At 36.9% G+C, this 23606-nt stretch overlaps 1 protein-coding gene across 1 annotated transcript; it reads right to left on the reverse strand.

Moving 5' to 3' along the window:
• Positions 1 to 212: 212 nt before the first annotated feature.
• LOC133660262 (DEP domain-containing protein 1B-like) lies at positions 213 to 16327 on the reverse strand. The gene is made up of 11 exons (XM_062063576.1): positions 16151 to 16327; positions 14512 to 14777; positions 14032 to 14176; positions 11497 to 11624; positions 11296 to 11426; positions 11157 to 11204; positions 9407 to 9547; positions 9135 to 9301; positions 6514 to 6690; positions 4738 to 4920; positions 213 to 4666 (listed from the first exon to the last, which is right to left on the reverse strand). The coding sequence occupies exons 1-11, from the start codon at positions 16196 to 16198 to the stop codon at positions 4502 to 4504; spliced, it is 1599 nt and encodes a 532-aa protein (XP_061919560.1). The 5' UTR covers positions 16199 to 16327; the 3' UTR covers positions 213 to 4501.
• Positions 16328 to 23606: the final 7279 nt, after the last annotated feature.

Here is a 23606-nt window from a genome sequence, read left to right on the forward strand (position 1 = left end):
ATCTTCGGGGGTCATGTGGAGTTCATGCCTCTGTGGGCCACGTGTAGGCAGAATAACAGTTCCAGTCAGAAGTTTACATACTCAATTTTAAACTCTTAATGATTTACTAGAACTATTAAATAGAGTGGGAAAAAATGAAAATATTGTTGCTGTAATGTGATTACATCGAGTTAAACAATTTAAATGATATACACAAAGACATGGAGTATGTATTTGCTCTGCTGTTGCAGAGCTATTTATTATGAAAATAATTAAAATGAAATTAGACCATTGATTCTTTAGTGAGGAATAATGTCCTCACACTATATAAGATATTACTAGACAAACAAAACATTCCATTTAAAATGTACAGTAAATCTAATGCCTCACTCTCCAGCAGTCATTAAGTTCAAGTGTAACAGTTGTTCCAGTATCGTTACAATGATTTTAGTGTATTTAACACGATTTGCATTTATAAAATAAAACATATTTTAGACAATCTTGAAGTGAACCTGACAGCTAAGAATACAGCAGTGTTGAAATACCCTTTTCAGTTTTACACACATACAAACATGTACCCATTATTTAAGAATATCTATTCAACATAAAATGTAACAGATACGAGTATTATTTAGTGCACATAAGATAAGATGTGTAAAGACGGCTTTAGGAAAAAGCAAGTAAAAATTGCTGACATTGAGCTTTGCCTGTTTTATGCGAGTTAATAATTGTACAGCTACCCATCACATTTATTTTTAAGAAAGTTTGATTGTAATTATTTTAGTTAGATTTACCAGTAGTAACATACCCTCTCAAACCAAACACTGATTATAACAATATATGATTTAACAACAACAAAAAGTTGCATACAGCATCATGATTACTATAAACCTAAAAAAATAAAAAAATGTAAGCGTCAAGTTCATTAAACTGTTTACCAGTTAATAAAAACTAAATAGTTATGTACCAAAATATAAAACTATGTTTACTTTATTTACCATGACACAATGTTTGGACCCAGAAATACCTGAAGATTACTGAAATGCAAATACTAAAATTCAACATCCTTAGATTACAATTACATCTTGTCAAGTAGTCACAAAATTGAATTCATTCTAAGAAACAGCAGTGATTATTTTAGTGCTAGTACTGCAAATAAACTTATATAAAGTTTATCGTTGAAATTCTAATTTCTTGTTAGCAGTGTTCAGTACTGTATTAGTAGTTTCAGTTAACTTTTTGAATCTGATTAAATTGGACCATCTAAATTGCTTAACAGTATCTTTGCTATTCATTCTTTCATACTAGGGATGCACAATTTTGTAGGCCAATACAGATAACCTCCTGCTAGCAAGACCAATTCTAATAACTTATTTCTTATTTTTTAAATGTCTATTTGACTGTATTTTGTGCACTCCTGGAGGTAAAAGACGACTTAAAGGTGGATATGACAAACTGTACCTGCAGATTTTGTCCTAACCAAATATGGCATCACACCTGAGAAAGAGCTAACATCACATCCATACATCAGTAGTGATTCTTATGTCATCCACCGGTGTGCAGGAGTGCGGCTATCACAATGTATTTTGCTAGCAAACATACTTCCGAAAAATAGCAGCAGCTCAGAAGTACAAACCATGCCTCCAGGTGGTCTGCTGGCCGACACGGTACTATTTCTTCCGCAATGGTGGGTTTTTGTTTTTTTTAGTATTTCTGAAATAGCAGCTGTTAATTGTATCATTGATTCATGTATCTATGGGGTTGCTTCCAGTGGCGTATTGCCGCTGAGGGAAGCAATCCAGTGTGTCCAGATTCTTTTTTGTCATGTCTTGGTGTCTTTGATTGATAGTTTGGCATGCTTGGCTGTGGAACACAAATGGAGGAGAGTGGCTCTGCGTCTCCCTCCTCCACGGCCACCTGAGCGGCCGAGTCGTACCGCTCTCATTTTATTTTCATGAGGACATTGCGGATCTCTTTGACCTTGGGGTCGACTCTGGTGGGCTATTTGCACTTCTTAGACAAAGTGGCTCTGGGTGAACGCCCAATTGCTTTTCTTTGCGGCTGGCGAGTTTCATGGGAGTTTAAAGGGGAACTGTACTTTTTGAGCGGGAATTTTGCCTATCGTTCTCAATATTCATGATTCTCAATTCTTATGAGACCCAATACCTTTTTTTTTGCATTCGAATTTGTAATAATTGGCTTGTTCTAGGTGGATAGCAATGCAGCTAATGCGGTCAATCCACTACCCATCTAAATCACTTTGAAACTGCATGCAGAAACCACCAATAATACTTCATTTATGTTCTGTAACCTGTATAATAACTAAGCTGTAGCGACTTTGTTATTGTAAGAGCGAACACTGAGGAACTCTTCTTCTAGCGCGGTAACATATCGCCTTGCGACGGCATTAGCCGTAAGGTAGCTCCGGCAAGGGATAAACTGACTACTGCGTCAACAGCTGAATGGCTTTTGCCTTTGTAATGCACAACAATGCAATAAGACACCAAACTGAACTGACTGAAAAACATGAACAATCATATTAGAGTATCTGTAAAGTATTAGCCCAGCTCGCAGCCAGCTCGACATCGTATGTACTGTAGTTGTAACAACACGCATGACGTGCTGCATGTCATGATCAATATAATAGTCACTTACTCGATGGACAGTTGTCCATTTGGTCCAGCTGGCCGGGAACGTTTTTCCTGTTGATTTTGGGGTAAGTACGCCATTTCTGTCGGCATAGCTCGGCTCCAAGTTCCACATTTACATGGTCAAGTCACGCCGACCTCACTCTCTTGGCTTCCAACTGCTCCAAAGTTTCACCCTTTTCTTCGTGCTTGCTTCTATAACCAGTAGTTCATCGTCCGTATATTCAGGTAAAAAAAAATAAGGTTGTGAATCGTCAAAAATAGTCATCTTCCTCTTCTATTACCAAGTCTGCCATGATTACAACACACTAACGTTTGTTGCCGAAAGTACGCTGCTGTGGAAATAGAAATAAACGCGCTGAGGAAAGAAGTTCCTGCATAGATTAAAGATTAAAGTACCAATGATTGTCACAAACACACTAGACGTGGTGAAATTTGTCCTCTGCATTTGACCCATCCCCTTGGGGAGCAGTGGGCAGCAGCGGCGCCGCGCCCGGGAACCATTTTGGTGATTTAACCCCCAACTCCAACCCTTTGTTGCTGAGTGCCAAGCAGGGAGGTTATGGGTCCCATTTTTATAGTCTTTGGTATGACTCGGCTGGGATTTGAACTCCAACCTACCGATCTCAGGTTAGAGTGTCCGCCCTGAGATCGGTAGGTTGGAGTTCAAATCCCAGCCGAGTCATACCAAAGACTATAAAAATGGGACCCATAACCTCCCTGCTTGGCACTCAGCAACAAAGGGTTGGAGTTGGGGGTTAAATCACCAAAATGACTCCCGGGCGCGGCGCCGCTGCTGCCCACTGCTCCCCAAGGGGATGGGTCAAATGCAGAGGACAAATTTCACCACATCTAGTGTGTTTGTGACAATCATTGGTACTTTAATCTTTAATCTATGATTAAAATGACCAAAATACAGTAAAAATTGTACAAATTACATATTGTTATGAATATGTCTGTTACTACACTATATATATATACTTGAAGCGTGTACATGACAGGTTGACAGTGGGTTTTTAAGTTGTTTTAGAGGCTTTTGAAGGCTGCATAGGGTGACACCCATTAGCCACATTTTGCTAGCGTTTTTATCATCTTTAGAGTCCTAAAAAATAAAAAAATAAATGTGTGTTCTCTTCTCTAATAATGATTGTGAACAATAGGCAACATTCCCCCAAAAAGTGAAGTTCCGTTTTAAGGCATGGTTCTGGCTGCGTTTTAAGGAGGCAAGTGAGGTTTGATGCGTCAAAAGTCAGTGTTTTTGTTTTCTTCCTCGCTGAGTGTTTACAGGACATTTGATGTCTTCCTTTGAACGTGTAAAAAAGTCAAACGCAACCGACGCTATGTTTGTTTAAACTGAGGGTTAGTGAGCTTAAGGGAAGTTGGGACCTACTACGAAGCAGGAGCACATGGTTTAATCACCCTAAACCACCTACTGAAGCACAGTATCGGGTAATCTTGCCTCATTGGACCGTTTTTAAAAAAAAGTTTTTTTAATCGGCTTTATCTGTGTGACATCATAATTCCTTTAATCAGGCCGGTAATTTTCATGCACCCCTAGTTAATACTGTCTTTTTTTTTCAAGTATATTGAGGTCCAACCTGTATATCAGATATAAATCTCCGTAAGAAAGTGCCTAACAAAATGTTTTTGTTGCCTTCCTCTTTCCCCTAAATGTGTGAAACAAACCATTTTGTAAACACATGGCGCTAAACAAAAACAAAGTATGCTCAAATCTATGGAAACATTCCATATAGGTTGTCACTTTCTAAAAGCATATACCGTATTTCCAAATTTGATTTTGCAACTTGATTTAAACCAGTGAAAACACACCGAGCAAATCAGAAAACCTGCGGGAATATGAGTTAGGGGGGTGTCTATGCCCTAAAACTCCAGCTTCTCTGGAAAGGAGAAAAGGGTTTCTTGAGATTAAAAAACATGAGATGAGTTTTGAGGCCAGTGGTTTTCTCAGGTATGACAGCAGCTTTACTTTCCTCAGAGGGGAATCGATTGCGGTAGATTTCTGGGTAAGACTTTTGGAACTGAAATGAAAATGGACGTATTGCATTGGCATCATTTTTGCAGTAGCTTCTTTGGTCATATAAGAGCATACCTGTTTAAGCCTTTTCCTCTTGTCCTTGGCGGGAAGGTCTTTGTCGGCAATCAGGCCTTCGAGCAGCTCCTGCAGCGGAGTTTGGGTGCCAATCACCTTCTGCTCTTCTGACTTCACTCGGCTGATGAGTTTACTAAAAGCTGGAGGTGTGCTGAAGTCTGTATCGGAACCGGCATATTTTATCTGGCGGGGAAAAACAGAAGCATTTATTGAAATCTATAAGTTGAAGCTGCAGATGCTTTGTTTCAATTTGTTCTGTCTACTCCAATGTTAGACAGTACACAGAAAGTGAAGTCTGAAGTCTACATACATGTATGTAACAACACGAGAGAGAGACTTTTCCATAGACCCTTAAATTATTTTTGATCTTAAAATGAGCCCTTTGGGTCGGTTTTCGCCCCAAAGTCAGCTGGCATTCGACTCCCCTGAAGAGTATACATTGTATAAAAAATGGATAGACACTCAAATTAACGGGAAAAACATCAAAGTTATGGCAGTTCAAATACTAAAGAGCTCCTTTTTACCATGTTTAACTCACTGAAGTAAAAAGGTGCAAGCAGGACAAAGAAAACCTGTCTCAGCATGAAAGCCTAACCCCCTATTTATGATTAGCATGAAATCACATCATTCAAGTCCAGAACATGCAAGAAGACGTGTAATCCCATTACTGATCTTGTTGTGGAGATTGGATCATGCCAGTCAATAACAATGATTCATTAAAATGGTTTGTGCCCCATGTTGTGATGGAAAATAGGTCACATGCTCCTTCTGGAATATGTGTAATTTAAATAAAAGGGGTGAGTTACTACTATAATTAACAGTGACATATGATTACAAGGAGTAGTGAACAGGATAACAATTTCAAGAATAGTCACCTTTTTTCATTATGTTTATAGCAACTGTGTTACGCTTCAGACCCCTGCCGTCTGTGCGCACCTCGGGACACGCCCACGGGTGCGCACATCCAGGGACGCGCCGCGCGCGTCTCCGCCCTGCAGCAGCCACCAGCTGCAATCACTCACGAGAAATCTGCACACCTGAGATTGATGAGGGTGTGCCGGATAAAGGCAGGGTGGACCCAAGGATCGGCGCGGGAACTTAGTTTTCTCATGGTGTACCGTAAGCGTCAAGCTTTATGCTCTCTCGTCTTGTTTTCCTCTCCGTGGCTTACTTGTCCCTTGTTTCTCCCGTGTCCCCCGCAGAATTCCCTCCGTCGCCTTGGAAGTGAGCTGTGCGCCTCACTTCTCTGGACCCCTCTGGATTCCGACTGCCTCCCTTGATCCTCTACCCCCCAATTTGGACTCGGACTTCTTGACGCCCCTCTCAGCCCCACGAACCCCCGCTTGTATCCCGGATCACCTGTCTGCCCCCTGGACTTCCTCGTATCTCGTTCAACACTTTGGTAACACACATTCCAGTTAAATACTACACATAGTCTTACACCATACACACTCTTGTATTATAGTTCACACTCCATTTCGTTAGTTTAGTATTATTATATATATATATATTGTCTATATATATAATAAATATTTGTATATACTGCCCCCTGGTGTATGTTTGCCGTCACCTCCCCTAGTAAACCGTAACAAACTGCAAGAAAAGAAAAACATAAAACAGCCATTGTAATACTAACACTAAGAGCTAACGAAACCATGCAGCTCACTTTCATATCGTTCTTGTTTTTTTAAATTCACTAATTTATTTTATCCCTATATACTACAGTAAAGTATACACTCAATTATACATACACATATTAATGACAGTGACATAGACCTGAACTCTTCTGAGGTGGGAAAGGTGCTCCTCAACTTGGCAACGCAGCTTGGTGGGCACTTGAAAGATTGTGTTGTGGTGTTCCATCATAAAAGTCACCAATTTGGAGGCAAGCAGCTCATCCAAGTCCATCTCATCCACAGAGCCCAGTACGCAGTGAGAGAACATTTGCACCATCTTTGCATGGAGCAGAACAGGAAATACATTGAAAATACATCATCTGCCATGTAGCATTAGGGCACAGGGCTTCGAAACACTTGGCATAATGCAATGTATATAGTGGGAATTATAACTTGACAACATATAACTCATACCAGACTAGGCCTTGGCGATATATACATTTTATCGATATGTTGGAGGTTTTTTTTGTTAGACGTTTTAAAAAATAAAAAAATCAATTTTTTCTCCTCTTGCTCCAGGATACCTCCCTCCCCCTTTTTTTAAAATAAGTTAGGCTTCAAAAAAAGTCTCCACAGGGCCAAAAAAGGGAACTGCACCTTGTTGGGGAATTTTGCCTATCGTTCACAATCATTATGAGAGACAAGAACACATGTATATTTTTTTTAGGATGATAAACGCTTGAAAGATGTGGCTAATGGGAGTCACCGTTGTAGCCGTCAAAGTCCTCTAAAAAACGTCAAAACCCTCCATCAACGTTTTATAGACACACTGCAAGTAAATACATAATGTCAAACAGACATCACAATATGTAGTATGTACCGGTACTATATTGACCGTATTTTAATTATTTAAGCAATGACTGATTTCTTCCGCGCATTGATTTATGTTTTCCATTGCAGCGCACGTTGAACTTTTGGCAACAAATGTGTGTTCCTACTTCCAGAAACAAACGTGTGTTCTAATCATGACCATTTTTGAACATATTAGGATTCACAACTTTATATTTTTTAAGCTGAATATACATAGGATGAACTACTCCCTATCAAAGCGAATACGAAGGAAAGGTAAGACCTTGGAGCAGACGGAAGCCAAGGGAGTGAAAAGTGACTGACGCTATGAATGTGGAACTTGGAGCCATGTTCTTTCGACGAAAATTGAGTGCTTACCCAAATAAACCGGAAAAAACTTCCCCAGCCATCTGGACCAAACGCAAAACTGTCCATCGAATGAGTCACTTTAATATTGATCATGATAGGCGCAGCACACCATGCTTGTTATAACAAATACAGTATATATGCTGTCTGGCTAGCTGTGTACAAACAAAACATGAAATACGGGCTAATACTTTACAGATACTGTAATATGATTGTTCATGTTTTTCGTTCAGTACAGATTGGTGTCCTATTAGTGTTGTGCATGTAGGATTGGGTCGCCAGACCTTTTGAACGTATGACATAACAAAACGTTATAACTAAAATATAAATAAACAGAACACCTCTATGACTATTCCACTATGACTCCTATATGCTGTGAACAATCTAATTTGAACACTTTATACATAAATTAGCTTTTTAAGAAAATAATATTTTCATGTAAATTTAGGGCTTAAAAGTGTGACGTGGAAACAAAAAGCATCATTAGTCTTACTGCATCGGAATACAATTTTTACTTAGAGTTTAATGCAAGACTCTGTCCTAAAGGTTTTTTGTTTTTTTAACAAGTTCCAAATATGTCGCGAACGTGTGGCATCAATAACTGCCACAATGATTGTCATGATCGCTCCAGGAAAGAAAAAAAAGATTGGCCCTCGTATGGATTCTTCATTCATCACTCCAAGCAACGTTTGTAAGTTTTCCATTATAAATAAAACTGTTTATACTGAGAAAACCGTCCCATGTGTGAAAAATACATCCGTCGTCTTGTCTTTCATAATGATTGTGAACGATTGGCAAAAAAAATAATTAAAAAAATGCAGTTCCGCTTTAATAAACTTTGCATTATTTAATTATTCACCGGTATTAAAACTGACTCCGTTGACGAAATACAGATAAGTATTTACTTGATTCAAATATCTCGTCCATCGGATGTGCTCATAGCTCATGAGTCAATTCTTATATTTTTTAATTATTTTTTTCCAGGTAGTGAGCCTTTGGAATAGAGTACAGTTTGTCTCTGTACGTTCCCTTGTTTTTTTTATTTTGTACAATCCATTTCAATCGAGTTTGTCCCTTGCTTATAAAATCATAACCACATGGTCAATACTCTAATACTGGTTGGTGCACCACTAGTGGTACGCCAAAGTATAACTTGAATAAAGTAGTGTTTTATTTTCCTATATTCAAACACAGCATTACTGTTCAAACTGTGTACTGTTATAGTGGTTAAAAATATTAAACATACCTGTTAAATAAAACCTCTTCTTTGTTTTTAATGAATACTAATGAACTTGAGTCATTATGGTGGTACTTGGAGAGCCCGGTGTTATCTGAGGTGGTACATGGTGAAAAAAGTTTGAGAATCACTGTTCTAAATCATTTTTCAATATTTTAGAGCAGCTGAAAACTCCTTGTGGCTTATACGTGTTCCCAAATAACAATACAGAAGACTATGGTCAACTAACTATACGTTCTTATATATTTTTTTTTTTCTTAGGACATCAAAAAGATAAAGGAGATGTTACATATATACTAAGGAATTACTGTTAGCAAAGGAATGCATACCAGTGTGCGGGTGGCAATCGCGTCATTGAACTGAGGCAATTGAGTGTTCTGGGAGACCCGCGCCATGAGTCTCAGCAATAGTTGGAGACGCCTTCGATTGGGCGGCGGCAATAAAAGGGTGCTGACTTGAAGAGCCTCTGTAGCTAAGTCTTGTTCGTGTAGCAAACCTGCCAAGATGGAAAAGAAAAACAAAAATCAAGAACAAGGACATACTGTAATTTTTTTACCTTTGGACGTAATAAATACAAAAACTCAGGACGGGGGACACTCACTGAGTATGTTGACAAAAACTTCATACAGACGGAAAGTCAGCAAGGGTTCTTTGAGTCTCTGAAAGTAATCGGCTACTGTTTTCAGGACATCTCTCTCAAAACCCATGTACACTGGTTGATTGGCTTCATTTTGGTTAGGCCCTGCAAAAGGAGACAATTCCAATTTTAGTGCTCAAGAGAAATGTATCAGTGACAAACAAATACAGTCAAAAAGTGCCTCTAATTTATGGACCTTGCTTTGCACAATAAGGCACAGTCCTGCTGCAACAGAGCCCAAATTGTTCTAACAAAGTTGGAAATTGTCCAAAATATTATTTTGTCCATATAGTGAATGTTCTATATTCTACACAGAAGCTAATACAAATAATAGCAGAAAAAATGAATACATTAAAGAGATGGTTTGACAAAGACAGACTCTCCTTGAAACTCAGTAAAACTAAAATAATGCTATTTGGTAACAGTAGAAGACAAAGTAAAACACAAATACAAATAGACGGAGTAGACATTGAAAAAGTAAATGAAATAATTTCTTAGGTCTAATAATTGATGATAAAATGAACTGGAAACCTTATACAAAAATACTTAGAATAATACAACATAAGGTGGCAAGAAATGCATCAATAATGAATAAAGAAAAATATGAATTGGAAAAAAAGCACTCCATTTTCTTTACTGCTCACTAGTGTTACCATATATGAGTTATTTTGTAGAAATATGGGGAAATAACTACAAATGTACCCTTAAGTCACTAACTGTGTTACAACAGAGGTCAGTTAGAATAATACATCATGTTGGAAGGATATAGAGAACATTCAAACATTTGGCACTTTATGTTGGGCTATGTGCAATGAAATACACATACATTCCTCCTTTTTATTTAATTGTTTTGTTATTTTTGAAGCAATTACCTGTTATTTGATGTCTCCTTTAAATTACCTGAATGTTATTGAGTCTGTAGTGGTGATCCTGACTTTTGTCATGTTTACATATTACATATATTTCCATTAATATGTGCCGTTCCTATTTTAAATAAAGATTTGAAATTGATATGTATTTATTGAATCAAAAACATTTAAGTTCAACGGTATAGCGAATTTGCAAACAGCCAAACTTACTGTATATACACAGCAAACTATAACCTGCTACCTAAGAACGTACAACAATTCTTCTCAACCAAAGAAGAGAAATATAACCTCATAGAAAATTGTAACTTAAAATATTTGTATGCACGGACAACATTTAAAACCTTTAGTATTTCAGTATGTGGAATTAAATTATAGAATGGCTTAAGTAAATAAATTAAATAATGTACTAATATGATCCAGTTCAAGAAACTGTTCAAACTCAAATTGTTTACAAAGTACACAGAAGAAAAATCATGATAAACAGTTTGAACATATTAATAACCTTATTCATCTCACTATATGAAATACATCTCACTTCATTATTTATTATTCTTTTTTATAGATTTGTATTATTTATAGAGTAAATTGTGAACAAATTGATAACAGGAAGTGTACAAAAAGTGTTCGCAATTGCTATGAAATGGAAAAGGGGTAGGATTAAATAAGCTCTGCTTCATCCTACTCCTTTTTGAACATGGTAAAAAGAGAAACCAGAAAATGTGATGTATCATGTTGTAATTGTATGTTTGAAATAAACTTAAACCATTTATAATACACACAATATACAGTGAGAAAAAAGGGTGATGTTTAACACAAAAATGTTGCATTGAAAAAAGTACACTTACAGTTAGCCAAGCATTTCATTGCTGATATCACCCAGTAGGGCATGTCATCTGTAAACACAACAGGAAGGTGAACGATACAAATAACAGTCAAGTCATTTAACAAAAAACCCAACTATTCTAAAAAGTATTACATCATTACCGCTTTTGTTCTCCAACACAACAATGCCCGACTTATTGACCTTGAATACATTATGCACAATGTATTCGCCTTTCACGTGTGCTGGATTTAACACGCCATCCAATGTTGTCAGGCCCAACACTCGCTGCAAACTGCAAGTAAAATACATTAATAGAAAATGAAATGGAGGGTAATGGGAAAAATATTGGACAGATTACATACTGTGCAGCTGTCATTGATTTCCATATGTTGTCGACTTGTTTGGGAGTGATGTCTTTTTTACGAATGAGCTTGCATTCATGCACATCTCCTATGGCTACACTATGCCTTTTGTTCCAAAAATCAGAAGCCTGTTAAAGGAAAGCGAGAGAGCATGTCATACATATGCAGTGCAGATCATATTTATAAATCCAGTAATTTATACAGTAATAATAACTTAAACAACACACCATTTTGGTATCTCCAGCTAATTATGTAAACTTAGTGGTTAAAACATTAGAAAAAAGTTGAATGGTAATAGAATACTTTCAAAACAAGTAAGATTGAAAACATTACTGTATTATAGGATTGTCAAAAGTATTAATACCAACACGCCAAAAATACATCGAAACCTGCTTTTTTAAGTATCGCCAGTAGCGGATAATGAACGACAAATTTTTCTCGGCAAGCTGCGTCATTTCTTGCCGTGTGAGCACTTATTCAGCGCTGAACACTGCCTGCTGTCTTAAAAAATGAGCCAATGTTTTCCATTGTATTTACTTATTCAAGGAGGCCTGTCACTAATGCAGATTTAGCGTGTCCAGTTCGCCTTCCTTTGTAAACAAATTATATTGGAGTGTGGCACTGTAGGATAACTGTAGGTGAGGCGTAAGTGCTTCACAACACAACTGACTTGCCAGAGAATAGGACGTAGCAGAAATTATCTGCGATGCATTTTAGAGACTTTGTTGTTATATTTAGCAAGTAGAGGTGCATATAAAACTAAAATGAGGTATATCTTGTGTCATGCATTATTTCGCCAATCAAATATAGGTGGTCACAAAAGTATTTTCCGCGCGAGTGAGAGCGGAATTCCGCCACAAGCCCAGGGAGTGTGCATTACCACAGCATGCAGAAAAACTTTCAGAAGTGTGCAACTCAACCTTTATAACTTGTGTGCTAAGAAAACACATCTTAAAGACCCTCTTCCATAGTTTGGTAACACTTTGAACACAGCTGGTTTACTTATTTCACCAGGAAGACAAAGTATGGCCTGTGGGCCATTTTCTGAACGCAGCTCTTTTTTATGGGCCATTGACACATTCTAGAAATAAAATTAACAAACAAAAATACAGTGAAAAGGCAAATTAATGAGAAAAAGCTGAAATGTTTAAACTAAAAATTAATAAAACAAAGATTTGTTTTTTATTTTATGTTTTTGCCTTTTTATTAGACTATTGCATTATAACACACTATATTAAAATAAGGTTAAAGACAATATTTTTTATTTTATATACTTATTGTTTGTTTTATATAGTCATTACATTACCGAAGGAGACAAGATAACGGTGTAAAAATGCTAAATGAACTGTTAGGAATGCCTGAAGGAAAGTTTTCAACGTGAGCAATATACTCTAATCCAGGCTGTATATCAAAACAATTTTTTAGTCAACGTCTTGTGGCTGATGGGAAAATAGCCCAGTGAAGTGGCAAATGCAACCAGTACAGAATCCTTCAAGAAACAGCTAGACTTGAATTGGTAGCACCATAGATTCCTCACTGTTAACTCTTCATAGCATGCACACTTAAGTAAATAAATGAATCAGTTCAGTTGTACCTATACCAGAAGAACAGATCAGAATAACTACAGGATTTCATCCTACTACATCTGTATCCAAATGCTGATATACTTGAAGGCCGCATGCCACTGCTGTTTTTTTTTAGAATATATAATAGTTTAATATTGTTGTTATTTATGACCATATTTCCAATCACATTATTGTTTGTTTTAATACTCAAGGAGGCTATAAGCAATGCTGTTCTTTTTTTAATGTACATATACTACCTGGGCCCAGTGAAGTGGTGAATGCAACCAGTACAGAATCCTTCAAGAAACCGCTAGACATGAATTGGTGGCACCATAGATTCCTCACTGTTAACTTCTCATAGCATGCGCACTTAAATAAATAAATGAATCAGTTCAGTTGTAACTATACCAGAAGAACAGATCAGAATAACTACAGGATTTCATCCTACTACATCCGTATCCTAAGACTGATATACTTGAAGGCTGCATGCCACTGCTGTTTTGATTTTTTTAGAATGTATAATTGTTTAATATTGTTGTTATTTATGACCATATTTCCGATCACATTATTGTTTGTTTTAATATTATAGGAGGCTATAAGCAATGCTGTTCTTTTTTTAATGTACAGATACTACCTGGCAGGTGCTAATGCAATTTAAATTTTATGCAAAAAGTTGTTGAATCACAGTGATCTTAAACAAAATCATTGTAAAAACAGTGCATTTAATAGTACAGAGATTCCGTTTTTGTTTTTTTTCTTTATCAAGGTATCCAATAAGTATCAAGAATCACGGAAATTCATAGGTATCTATATTGACTACTGAGATTCTGGTGTCGAGAAAACCCTACTGCATTATATTCTACAGTGGTCACTGGTCAGTATATTGTGTTTTAGTATGTCTCAAACTTTTTATTCCAGCAAATTTCAAGCACACTGCAAAGGCCAAGAGAAGTGCAACCGTTCGTCTCACCATGCCAGCAGACTTCACGGGCGCCATGTTCTCCTGCTGTGGTAACTCTTCGTAGTCATCCCAGCGAATGAGTCTCGGCAGGTCAGTACTGTCTCTTGACAGAGATCTTGATGGAAAAGACTTCAGGGGGGATAGAGTGGGGAATCTAAAACAAATAAACCAAGTCAATCACTGAGCGTGGTCAAGTGGTGGAAAAGTAAGAGTGAGAATGAAAACAACTGTACACTGTGTGAATGCTCTTTGTGTAAAACATTTTTTTTATTAAGTGTGTCCAGAAACCACTGAGGCATAATGGCGTGCACTACTTGGCTACAAAACAGCAGTCACTGTTGATTTCAATACATTTGTAGTCTAAAGAAAAGCATGTCCATGAATAAACAATAATAAACTGCTGTTAAAGCTGTTTTATCAGATTGTTTCTGTCATGCAACTTGTCATATTGTTATCAGTCAGTGTATATAATAACCAACGTTAATTTACCTGTACAAATGACTATTGTCTTCAAAATCCTCGGTTCCATGACGCCCCTTGATGTCTTCAACAACGTGAGCCTTAAGAAACTTCCTGAGCAGCTGTAAGGTCTGGTAGCGAGTCACCTCTGGCCCAAAATTGCAGTTATGCCGCAAAAGCTGGTAGAGAAAATCCACGGCCTCGGACCCTGTGAATGTGCAATCATAATAGCGGAAGTGTGCCCAGTGTCGTCTTAACGGCATGCCTCCCCGGAAAAGCTGAATGGTTTCATTCCACTAAAAAACAGGAAGAAGGACATGGATTAGGAGTTACTTTGATTAAAAGTTTTTATTTAGAATATTTTTTTTGGATATGTTCTAAAAAATACAACATGACACTCAAACATACCTGAAAAATTGTAGCTTATCTTATCTATCCTACCCATTCTTATTTTCTCTGCAAAACTGCTCAATGATGATATGTTTACTTCTTGTTTTTTTAATCTTATACAACACAGTATTTACTTATTTCAGTGCCAAGCTTTTGTCTAAACATAATGCTGGACAACGGTTACTAAAATTACAAAAGTGACGCTTACAAATACTGTTTGTAGCTTTAAAGTCATTCAGCTCTATTTTGTTACAAATACTTAATTGCATTGCTGTAAAATGTTGAATTTGAATTTAAAGAATATTTCCTCTTAACTTATGACTTACAAACAGCTTTAAACCTTCCATCCCATCCATTTTCTATACTGCTTGTCCCTTTCGGGGTCGCGGGGGGTGCTGGAGCCTATCTCAGCTGCATTAAACCATGCGATATAAATGGTACTATGACTTTGCTTTATCTGGATGCTGAATGGGGAAAAATAATGACACCCGGATTGTAAATAATGTAAATAATTCAATGTGATTATCTTGTGTGATGACTGTATTATGATGATAGTATATATCTGATAGTATATATCTGTATCATGAATCAATTTAAGTGGACCCCGACTTAAACAAGTTGAAAAACTTATTCGGGTGTTACCAGTTAGTGGTCAATTGTACGGAATATGTACTTCACTGTGCAACCTACTAATAAAAGTCTCAATCAATCAGTCAATCTATCCATCCATCCATTTTCTACAGATTGTCCCTTTCGGGTGCATAATGTAAAACACAGAAACATAAATTATCCTGTGTTGCATGATTAATGTGACATGTTGTTAAATGCATATTTTAATAAGGATGTGGACAATTGCCAAATCAAATATTTTTTTAAAGGAAGATTCATCATAGTTGATCTTTTACACAAATAAAAGCAGAAGTATAGCACTGCATGTTGTGACAAATAATGCAACCTCTTTATTAAACGACGTAGCTATTTTTTGCCAAATGATAGATGAAGTGGTTAAAGTTAAAGAGGATTAGGCGAAGTACAACAAATAAGATGGTAATAGCTTGAATTGAACATTCTAGGCTCTTCGTTGTATATGCATGGAGAGCTCCATACTTACTCGCATATTAGAAACTTACATATACAACATTTGCCTTATGTCCGAGCTTTAATAGCTAGATGACAAACAAACTAGGCGAGTAATTGATAATAACCAACATTGCTATGTGAGCGGAGGCTATCTGAAATAACTTCGGTGCCATTTTTAACGTGAATGCATTTTACTCACCAGCTTGGTCGCTCTGTACGGCCCTGCTCCGATAACTCTCCCCTCCATCCCCAAACGAAAAAAAAAACAAAAAACTTTATTCTTTCAAAAACATTAACAAAAAGTTATTTCTGTAAGTTATTTGTGTACCAACATGACGACTCAAACTCCGCGTACAAACGTTGCTGGTAAACTTTGAATCTGCTACGTCACGTCAGTCGAGGGATGTGATTGGGCGGGAACTTGACCACGTGACCACCATTAAACGCCCCCCCCCACCGACGGTGTTGCCGTGGTAACATTGCAAACAGAAGTATGCACATAGTTGGGAACATAACATAAAATACATCCCTTGTGAAGTCAGTTACTATACTTTTGTAATTACTTTTGTTGTAGAATGTCTGAAGTGAGAGCTCGATATAATTTATAGAGTGAGTAGAAAGTAGCAAGAGATTTTAAACACCGTATTTTGGTGCCATCTGCCGGTCTAACTATTTATAACATCATCTAAACAAGCTACAAATAGGCATTATATGTGTTTTGCTGATTGTAAAGCAGGGATATTGAATTTAGCATGCATTGAATAACTGTGAGGAGCATATGAAAGGGTTTAGAGACACCAAGTTGTACAAAAATATTTGCTTCAACTCGTAGTACAGTAGTACCTCGACTTACGAGCTTAATTGGTTCTGTAACGGAGCTCTTAACTCAAAACACTTGTACCTCAAATCAACATTTCCCATTGAAATGAATTGAAATATATTTAAATGGTGCTGTCTATCTGTGTTGGTCCTGCGATGGGGTGGCGACTTGTCCAGGGTGTACCCCACCTTCTGCTCGAATGCAGCTGAGATAGGCTCCAGCGACCCCCGCGACCCCGAGAGGGACAAGCGGTAGGAAAGGGATGGATGGAAGGTTTTCAAAGTCATTTTAGCTCAGGGGCCGCATGGAGGAAAATATGTGCACACGTGGGCCGGACTATTAAAATCATGGCATTAAAACTAAAAAATAAAGACATCTTCAGATTGTTTTCTTTGTCTTACTTTGGGCGAAAATTAAATGAACACATTCTAAAAATACTACGATAAAAATATAGAAAAACATACAGGCAGCGGTAAAGTTTAGATCCATGAAGGAAAGTAGAAAGTTAATGGCAAAAATAACTGATTACATTTACATATGCATAAACATTTTTTTTCTTTTTTATTATTTTTTTTAATGAATTAAGTAACGTTTATGACAACCTTTTTCCATAACACAATATAGAATGTGAGATATAACAGGATAATGCATACATTTATAATTTGTTTTCAAAACGGTTACGAAAAAGTGGGACCCCAAAAATTTACTGTGGGACCCCATTTTTATGACTTGATGGGGTCCCAGGCCCCATTTAGAAAATTCCTAACGCCAACACTGTGGTCTGCAGAGCCGGTTCTAATACTAATTAAATATCATCATGGGGGCCATAGATAAGTCATTCGCCACGGGACTTGACCTTGACACCCCTGTTCTAAAGGATTACATCTTGTAAGGCACTTAACTGGCTAATGAGGGAAAGTGGTTTTATAACAGTTATTTAAATTACTCCAACTTGTTTTGTTGACAGAATAGCTTAATACCCGCTGTAGTTTGCGTAGTAAAGAAAGAGGAAGTACGGTAGTCTGAGAAAGTGTAATGATATGGGGTGCCGAATTAAAAAATTCAATCACACTACCCATCCTTCAATTTTCTACCGCTTGTCCCTTTTGGGATTCAAGCTGATATATTTTAAATACTAAGCTCAATTTTCTCAAATTTAGATAATTTTTTTCACATTTGAAGTAGAAATGAAATGTTAAATCTAAATGTTAAATCTAATCGAAATATTCAAACTAAATGTAAATGTTTATTTAGTTGATGTAATGTTTAGATTTAATATTCATATTTAAATTAAACATCCAGCTTTAATATTTATATTCAACATTTAGATTCACCCTTTAATTTCAACCTCAAAATTAGCTAATAAAAAGTGAGAGAAAAGTAAGCTAAATGTGAGAAAGGTGAACTCTATATTTAAAATATATTAGCTAGAGAAGTGTGATTTGATTTTTTACGGGCTGCTTAAAACACAAAAGTCTGATCATACTTTTCAAGATATATTTAGCCCGCTTTTTTCATATTCGGGGTCAAAATTAAAGAGTGAATCCAAATGTTGAATCTGTTTAATATAAATGTAATTTTAAATATACATTTAAATGTTATACTACATGTTAAATAAAGAAAGGTAAATTAAATTGTTAGATGTTACATATAAATGTTTAGTATACATGTTAAATATAAAGGGTGAATGTGAAATATTATTATTGAATCCCAATCTAAATGATAAATCTATATCTAAATGTAGATTTAACGTTTAGAATTTTATTTAACGTTCATATTTAGCGTCTACCATTTTTAAACATTTCTTTATTAAGTTTTAGATACATTAATTGACAAAAATAGCCAAAAGTGCATCAAATGTTGTGTCCCCGACCCTCACCAGCAAAGAGTGTGTGAATGTGAGTGTGAATGTTGTCTGTCTTTGTGTTGGCCCTGTGATGAGGTGGCGACTTGACCAGGGTGTACCTCGCCTTCTGCCGGAATGCAGCTGAGATAGGCTCCAGCGACCCCCGGGACCCCGAGAGGGACCAGCGGTAGAAAATGGATGGAAGCTGCATTCTTGAATGGCCCCAGAAATATACAACAACCACAAGCACGCAAAGGGCTCATCAACCACATTTTAATTGTGTTTCAATCAGGGTTAATTTGGAGATGAGTCATATCTCAGAAAGTCACTCTACAATTCTTGAAACTTTACAGAACAACCATTAAATGTCTGCCTAATCTTTTCCAGTTCGAGAAAATAAAGAACATCTTTAATTCAGAAGGGTGTGGCAAGGAGGCACTGTTGCTTTCCAATTTAACACAATGAGCCAACAAAGTAGTGGATGCTGTAATATTTATTCTTATAGCCAGACCAATCAACACACAGATGTGGCAATAACAATAACAATTACATAATTCTTAGAAGATCTAATGAACATAATTGGACTGCTACAATATTAATTTTGGATTTGTTGAGGGTAGTTGATTGATTTGGTAAGCCAAATAGTTCACTTCGAGGATTCCGTTCAATCCTTTCGCCAGTGACCACAGACAAAGTGTTAACATTTTTTGTCCACTACCTGTTCAGGGACGGACAGAAACAAAACATGTGCAAACGTAATAAATTAGCTGGTGCCTGTTTACACTGATCACATAAAAGAAATATACCATCAAATATCTTCACTAATCGGACCTTGGCATAATAAGTGTGATGTTTAAGCTTGCATTCAATAAGGCTGTGTCTGGCTCAAATGTAAGACTTATGAACTCTACTTAAAATGTCTGTTTAACTATCCTCAGATAGACTTTTACTCACATCATCCCCCTCCCAAAGTGGCTTAATTGAAGTCAAAGATTGAGGCCGCAGAAGAAGAATTAGGTTATAGATACGTGTGACTGACCCCTTTAAAAGTCAAAAGTGGTGTCAAAAACACATCTAAAACTGTATCGCTAAGTCCGGTAACCTAGTGAAAATGTTGACATTAAAATAGTCTGCAAATCAAAATACCACTTAAACTGAACCCAAATCCTGAATGAGGCTCTTACGATTAGATTTTTCATGAAAGAAAAAGTAGATGAGTGAATGAGAGGGTGAGCCAGAGCTCCAAGAGAAACCGGTTTAGTTGAGTTTACCTCCATAACCAACTACAGCGGGGTGAGGATCACATGCTTCATATTGCAGCTAATATTTAAGAATTCCAAAGTTGGTGGCCAAGTAATCAAATCTAAAGTTTGGTCATGCTAATCCTCCTGATGATTTTGGTTTTACGTAACCTGTGAGCCTTCTTATTCCAAATGAAGTCTAGAATCAGACTATCTAATTTACAAAAGAGGGACTGAAGGACAAAACATGGTATGCATTGTAACAGATAGGAACATTGCGAAAGTACATTCGTTTTATTAGAGTGGACAAGGGCCACTGTCGATAAATTACGTAAAGATCAGCGTTCAAAGTCTGCATTTTGGATTACAGTAGAGCAAAGTGGGCTTTATAAAGCTTTTGCAAGATTTTCTTTTGCGAGGCAATTCTGAATGAAAAATTGTGCAGAGTATATTCTTAACAGCAGAATTAATAGGAAATATTTCACTTTTACCCAAGTTCCATTTGTAACCAGACACATGACCACAAATTTTAAGAGTATTCAGAGCAGTACTGATACAGAGAGGTCTGAGACATACAGAAGGGGGTCATCTGCATACAGAGAGACTTTCACCTGCCTACATACACCTGTAATAAGCGGATTGGCGCGAAGCGCTATTGACAGAGGCTCAATAGCAAGAGCACTCAATAGCAAGAGCAAAAAGCAATGGGCAACCCTGCCACGTAGAAGGATAGAGGCGAAAGTACTGGTATTGAATATTATTTGCCTTGACCGAGGTCACCGGGGATGAATAGACAAGCTTAACCCATGAAGTAAAACTATTACCGAAGTCAAATCTTTCCAGGACATAAAATAAATAGTTCCACTCTACCTTGTCAAAAGCCTTTTCTGCATCCAGTGACATCACTGCACAACTGGATGCAGGCACACTTACAATATATTGAAAAGACATCGAGAATTAGAAAAGGACTGCCTGTTTCAAATGAACCCGGTTTAATCTGCATTAATAATAGAAGGAAGAATAGTGTCATGACGCAAAGCTAGCAGTTTGGATAATAATATTAAATCCACATTCAACAGGCTAATAGGATGATACAAAGTGCTCAAAGAGGGATCTTGGTCTTTTTTCAAGAGAGAAATTGAATGCCTGGTTAAGCATTTGTGGGGGATGGCCGGATTTAAATGATTCATTGTACATATTTAATATTAAAGGGGCAAGCTTATGCCAAAACTTTTTTTTTTTAAATTCGAAAGCGTAACCATCCCTCCCTGGAGATTTACTACATTGTAGCGATAGTGCTGCATTATTCAGTTCTGCAGCAGTGACTGGTTTCACCAATTCCATCGCAGCGGACTGAGGGGATGTCCAGATTATTAAAAAAGTCATCCAGCTCAGGGGTAGAACATTGAGCAAACGAGTATAGGGATGTATAAAAATCCTTAAATATGTTTTTTTATCTCAAGGTCATCAGTGGTTACGCATCAATCAGTTTGAATCTGCGTTATATGATGGGATGACGATATCTGGCGTGAATGATGCGCTCATGATTCGCTGGCCTTATCGCCATGTTCAAAGAACTGGGAATTTGAGTGGAGCATTTGTTTAGTGGCGTGATCTGATGTAAGAACATCCAGTTTTGCCTGTAGAGAGAGTCTTTCCTTGTAAACATCAGGGTTTTAAGAGACAGCATAAGAGTTGTCTCGCGTTATGTCAGCTTAGTCAATTTATTATTTTCTGAGTCTTTTCTCATAACTTGTAGGGATTATCGCCTCCCTAATGTATGCCTTCAGCGTCTCGCAGAGCACAGAGGCCGACACTCCGGGGGTCTTATTCAAGAAAATAAATACATCTATTTGACACGACACAAAATCCACACAGTCCTCATTTAAGATTAATCGTGTATTAAGATGCCATGGCGCATGTGTGGTTGTTAGGTTTTTAATATGTATATTCATTAAAATTGGAGCATGATCTGAGGTAACAGTATAACAACACCCCTCAATTTAACCAAAAATGAAGAATGAAAGACCATACTCGTGTCAACTTCAAGTGGTCAGCAGGTTAAAGATGAGTCCTGTAAAAAGATGACATGAGCGCCCATATGGCGAAAATGGTGTATCACCTTACTTCGCTTTATAGGATTATTAAGTCCCTTACAGTTAACCCAGTGAACATAATGCCACACTCACGGGATGTTGTTGTTAGATTAAGAAATGTCATAGCAAAATGCCAGCATCAAATATACAGAACACAAGAATGCAAATCTATAACATCTACCATTTTTATTTACGTTTTAGATCTAAATCCAATGTTAAATATACTTGTTAGATTTACTATTTGTGTTCAACATCCAACATTTAGATTTAGATTCACTATTTTGATCTAAATCTAAATGTTAAATTAAATGTTAAATCTAAATCTAAATGGTTGGTTAGTTTGAGTTTATTTCAAACATGCATACAATTACAAAATGATGCATCAATGTTAAATCTCAATGTTTATTTAGTAGATTTAACATTTAAATTGAACATTTATAACTAAAATAAATATTACAATTTAATATTTAGATTTAAAATTTAGATTTAGATTTAAATAGATTCAACATTTAGATTCACTTTGAAAAAAATTAACTAAATGTAAGAAAAGTGGGCTAAATATTTCAAACATGTCCGCTAAAAAAGGGATATCATTTGTACATTCAGCCCCTTTTAATCTCCACCCAATGCAGTTTTTGACTGTAACCCTACATTCCCAATCAATTTTGCAGAGGGAATGCAATATACAGTAAGTTGTGATGTGGTTTGGGGGGCAGTCGAGGGCATTCCTGTCAACATTTGCATTTCAAAACATGGGACATTTCCTGGTACATGAAAAAAATTGAGCAAAATAAGGAATTTTCAGATGCGCCCATCACGGTGTCTGAGGTATCTTAGGTAGTCAAAAAAGGACATCTACCTCATGGTACTGGATTTTGCAGGACTGTAAATGTTGATCTCTTAAACATTTACATGGAAGTCTTGGACAGTACCTATGGCTTGGCAGACAGGTTGCTGTATAATTAAAACAGTAGCTTGGTTCTCATTGCCAGGAGTAGGTTGAACCTGTTTACAATGAAGGTTGACCTCCGCCAAGGCTGCATTTTGTCACTAGTTTGTGTGGAAGAGGAAGACCCTGGTTCAGGCAGAATACACGCTGGAGGGACTATGTCTAATTCCTTGCCTGGGGACACCTAGATGTCCCCCTTGTGCAACATACACTCCTTAAAGTAGAGATAACAAGAGTGACAAATTACATAACAACACAACTCCCCATCCAAATCAATAGTGATGTTTACAAGTCTCCACATGATGGCAGCATTGTGATTGGGAAATTACCAGTAACCTACTGTTCATTTTTACACAACTGAGCTGCAAACTACAGTATTGCAAATAGTTTGCCTGTCTTCATAAGTTTTTAAAGACCTTTTTTTTTTGAGAATATTGATCTGAAAAAATATAGCCACATTGTGTATTTCTGAGATGGAGGAAATATTTGCAGAATGTAAGGAATGCATGCAGTGTTGCACAAACACATTGTGAGACATTTTGAAACTATATAGAATTATTGATTGGCGGAAGACTTCTGAAAAGGTAGTTTTTGAAAGAACTAATGAAAGTAAAACAATTAAACAATACAGTATATACTGTGACATAGCGTATGCACGGTACTACATGATCAAAAAATATAACAATGTATCATTCAACTTATT

The sequence above is a fragment of the Entelurus aequoreus genome, linkage group LG11 (genome assembly GCF_033978785.1).
Source record: "Entelurus aequoreus isolate RoL-2023_Sb linkage group LG11, RoL_Eaeq_v1.1, whole genome shotgun sequence".
Lineage (NCBI taxonomy): Eukaryota > Metazoa > Chordata > Actinopteri > Syngnathiformes > Syngnathidae > Entelurus > Entelurus aequoreus.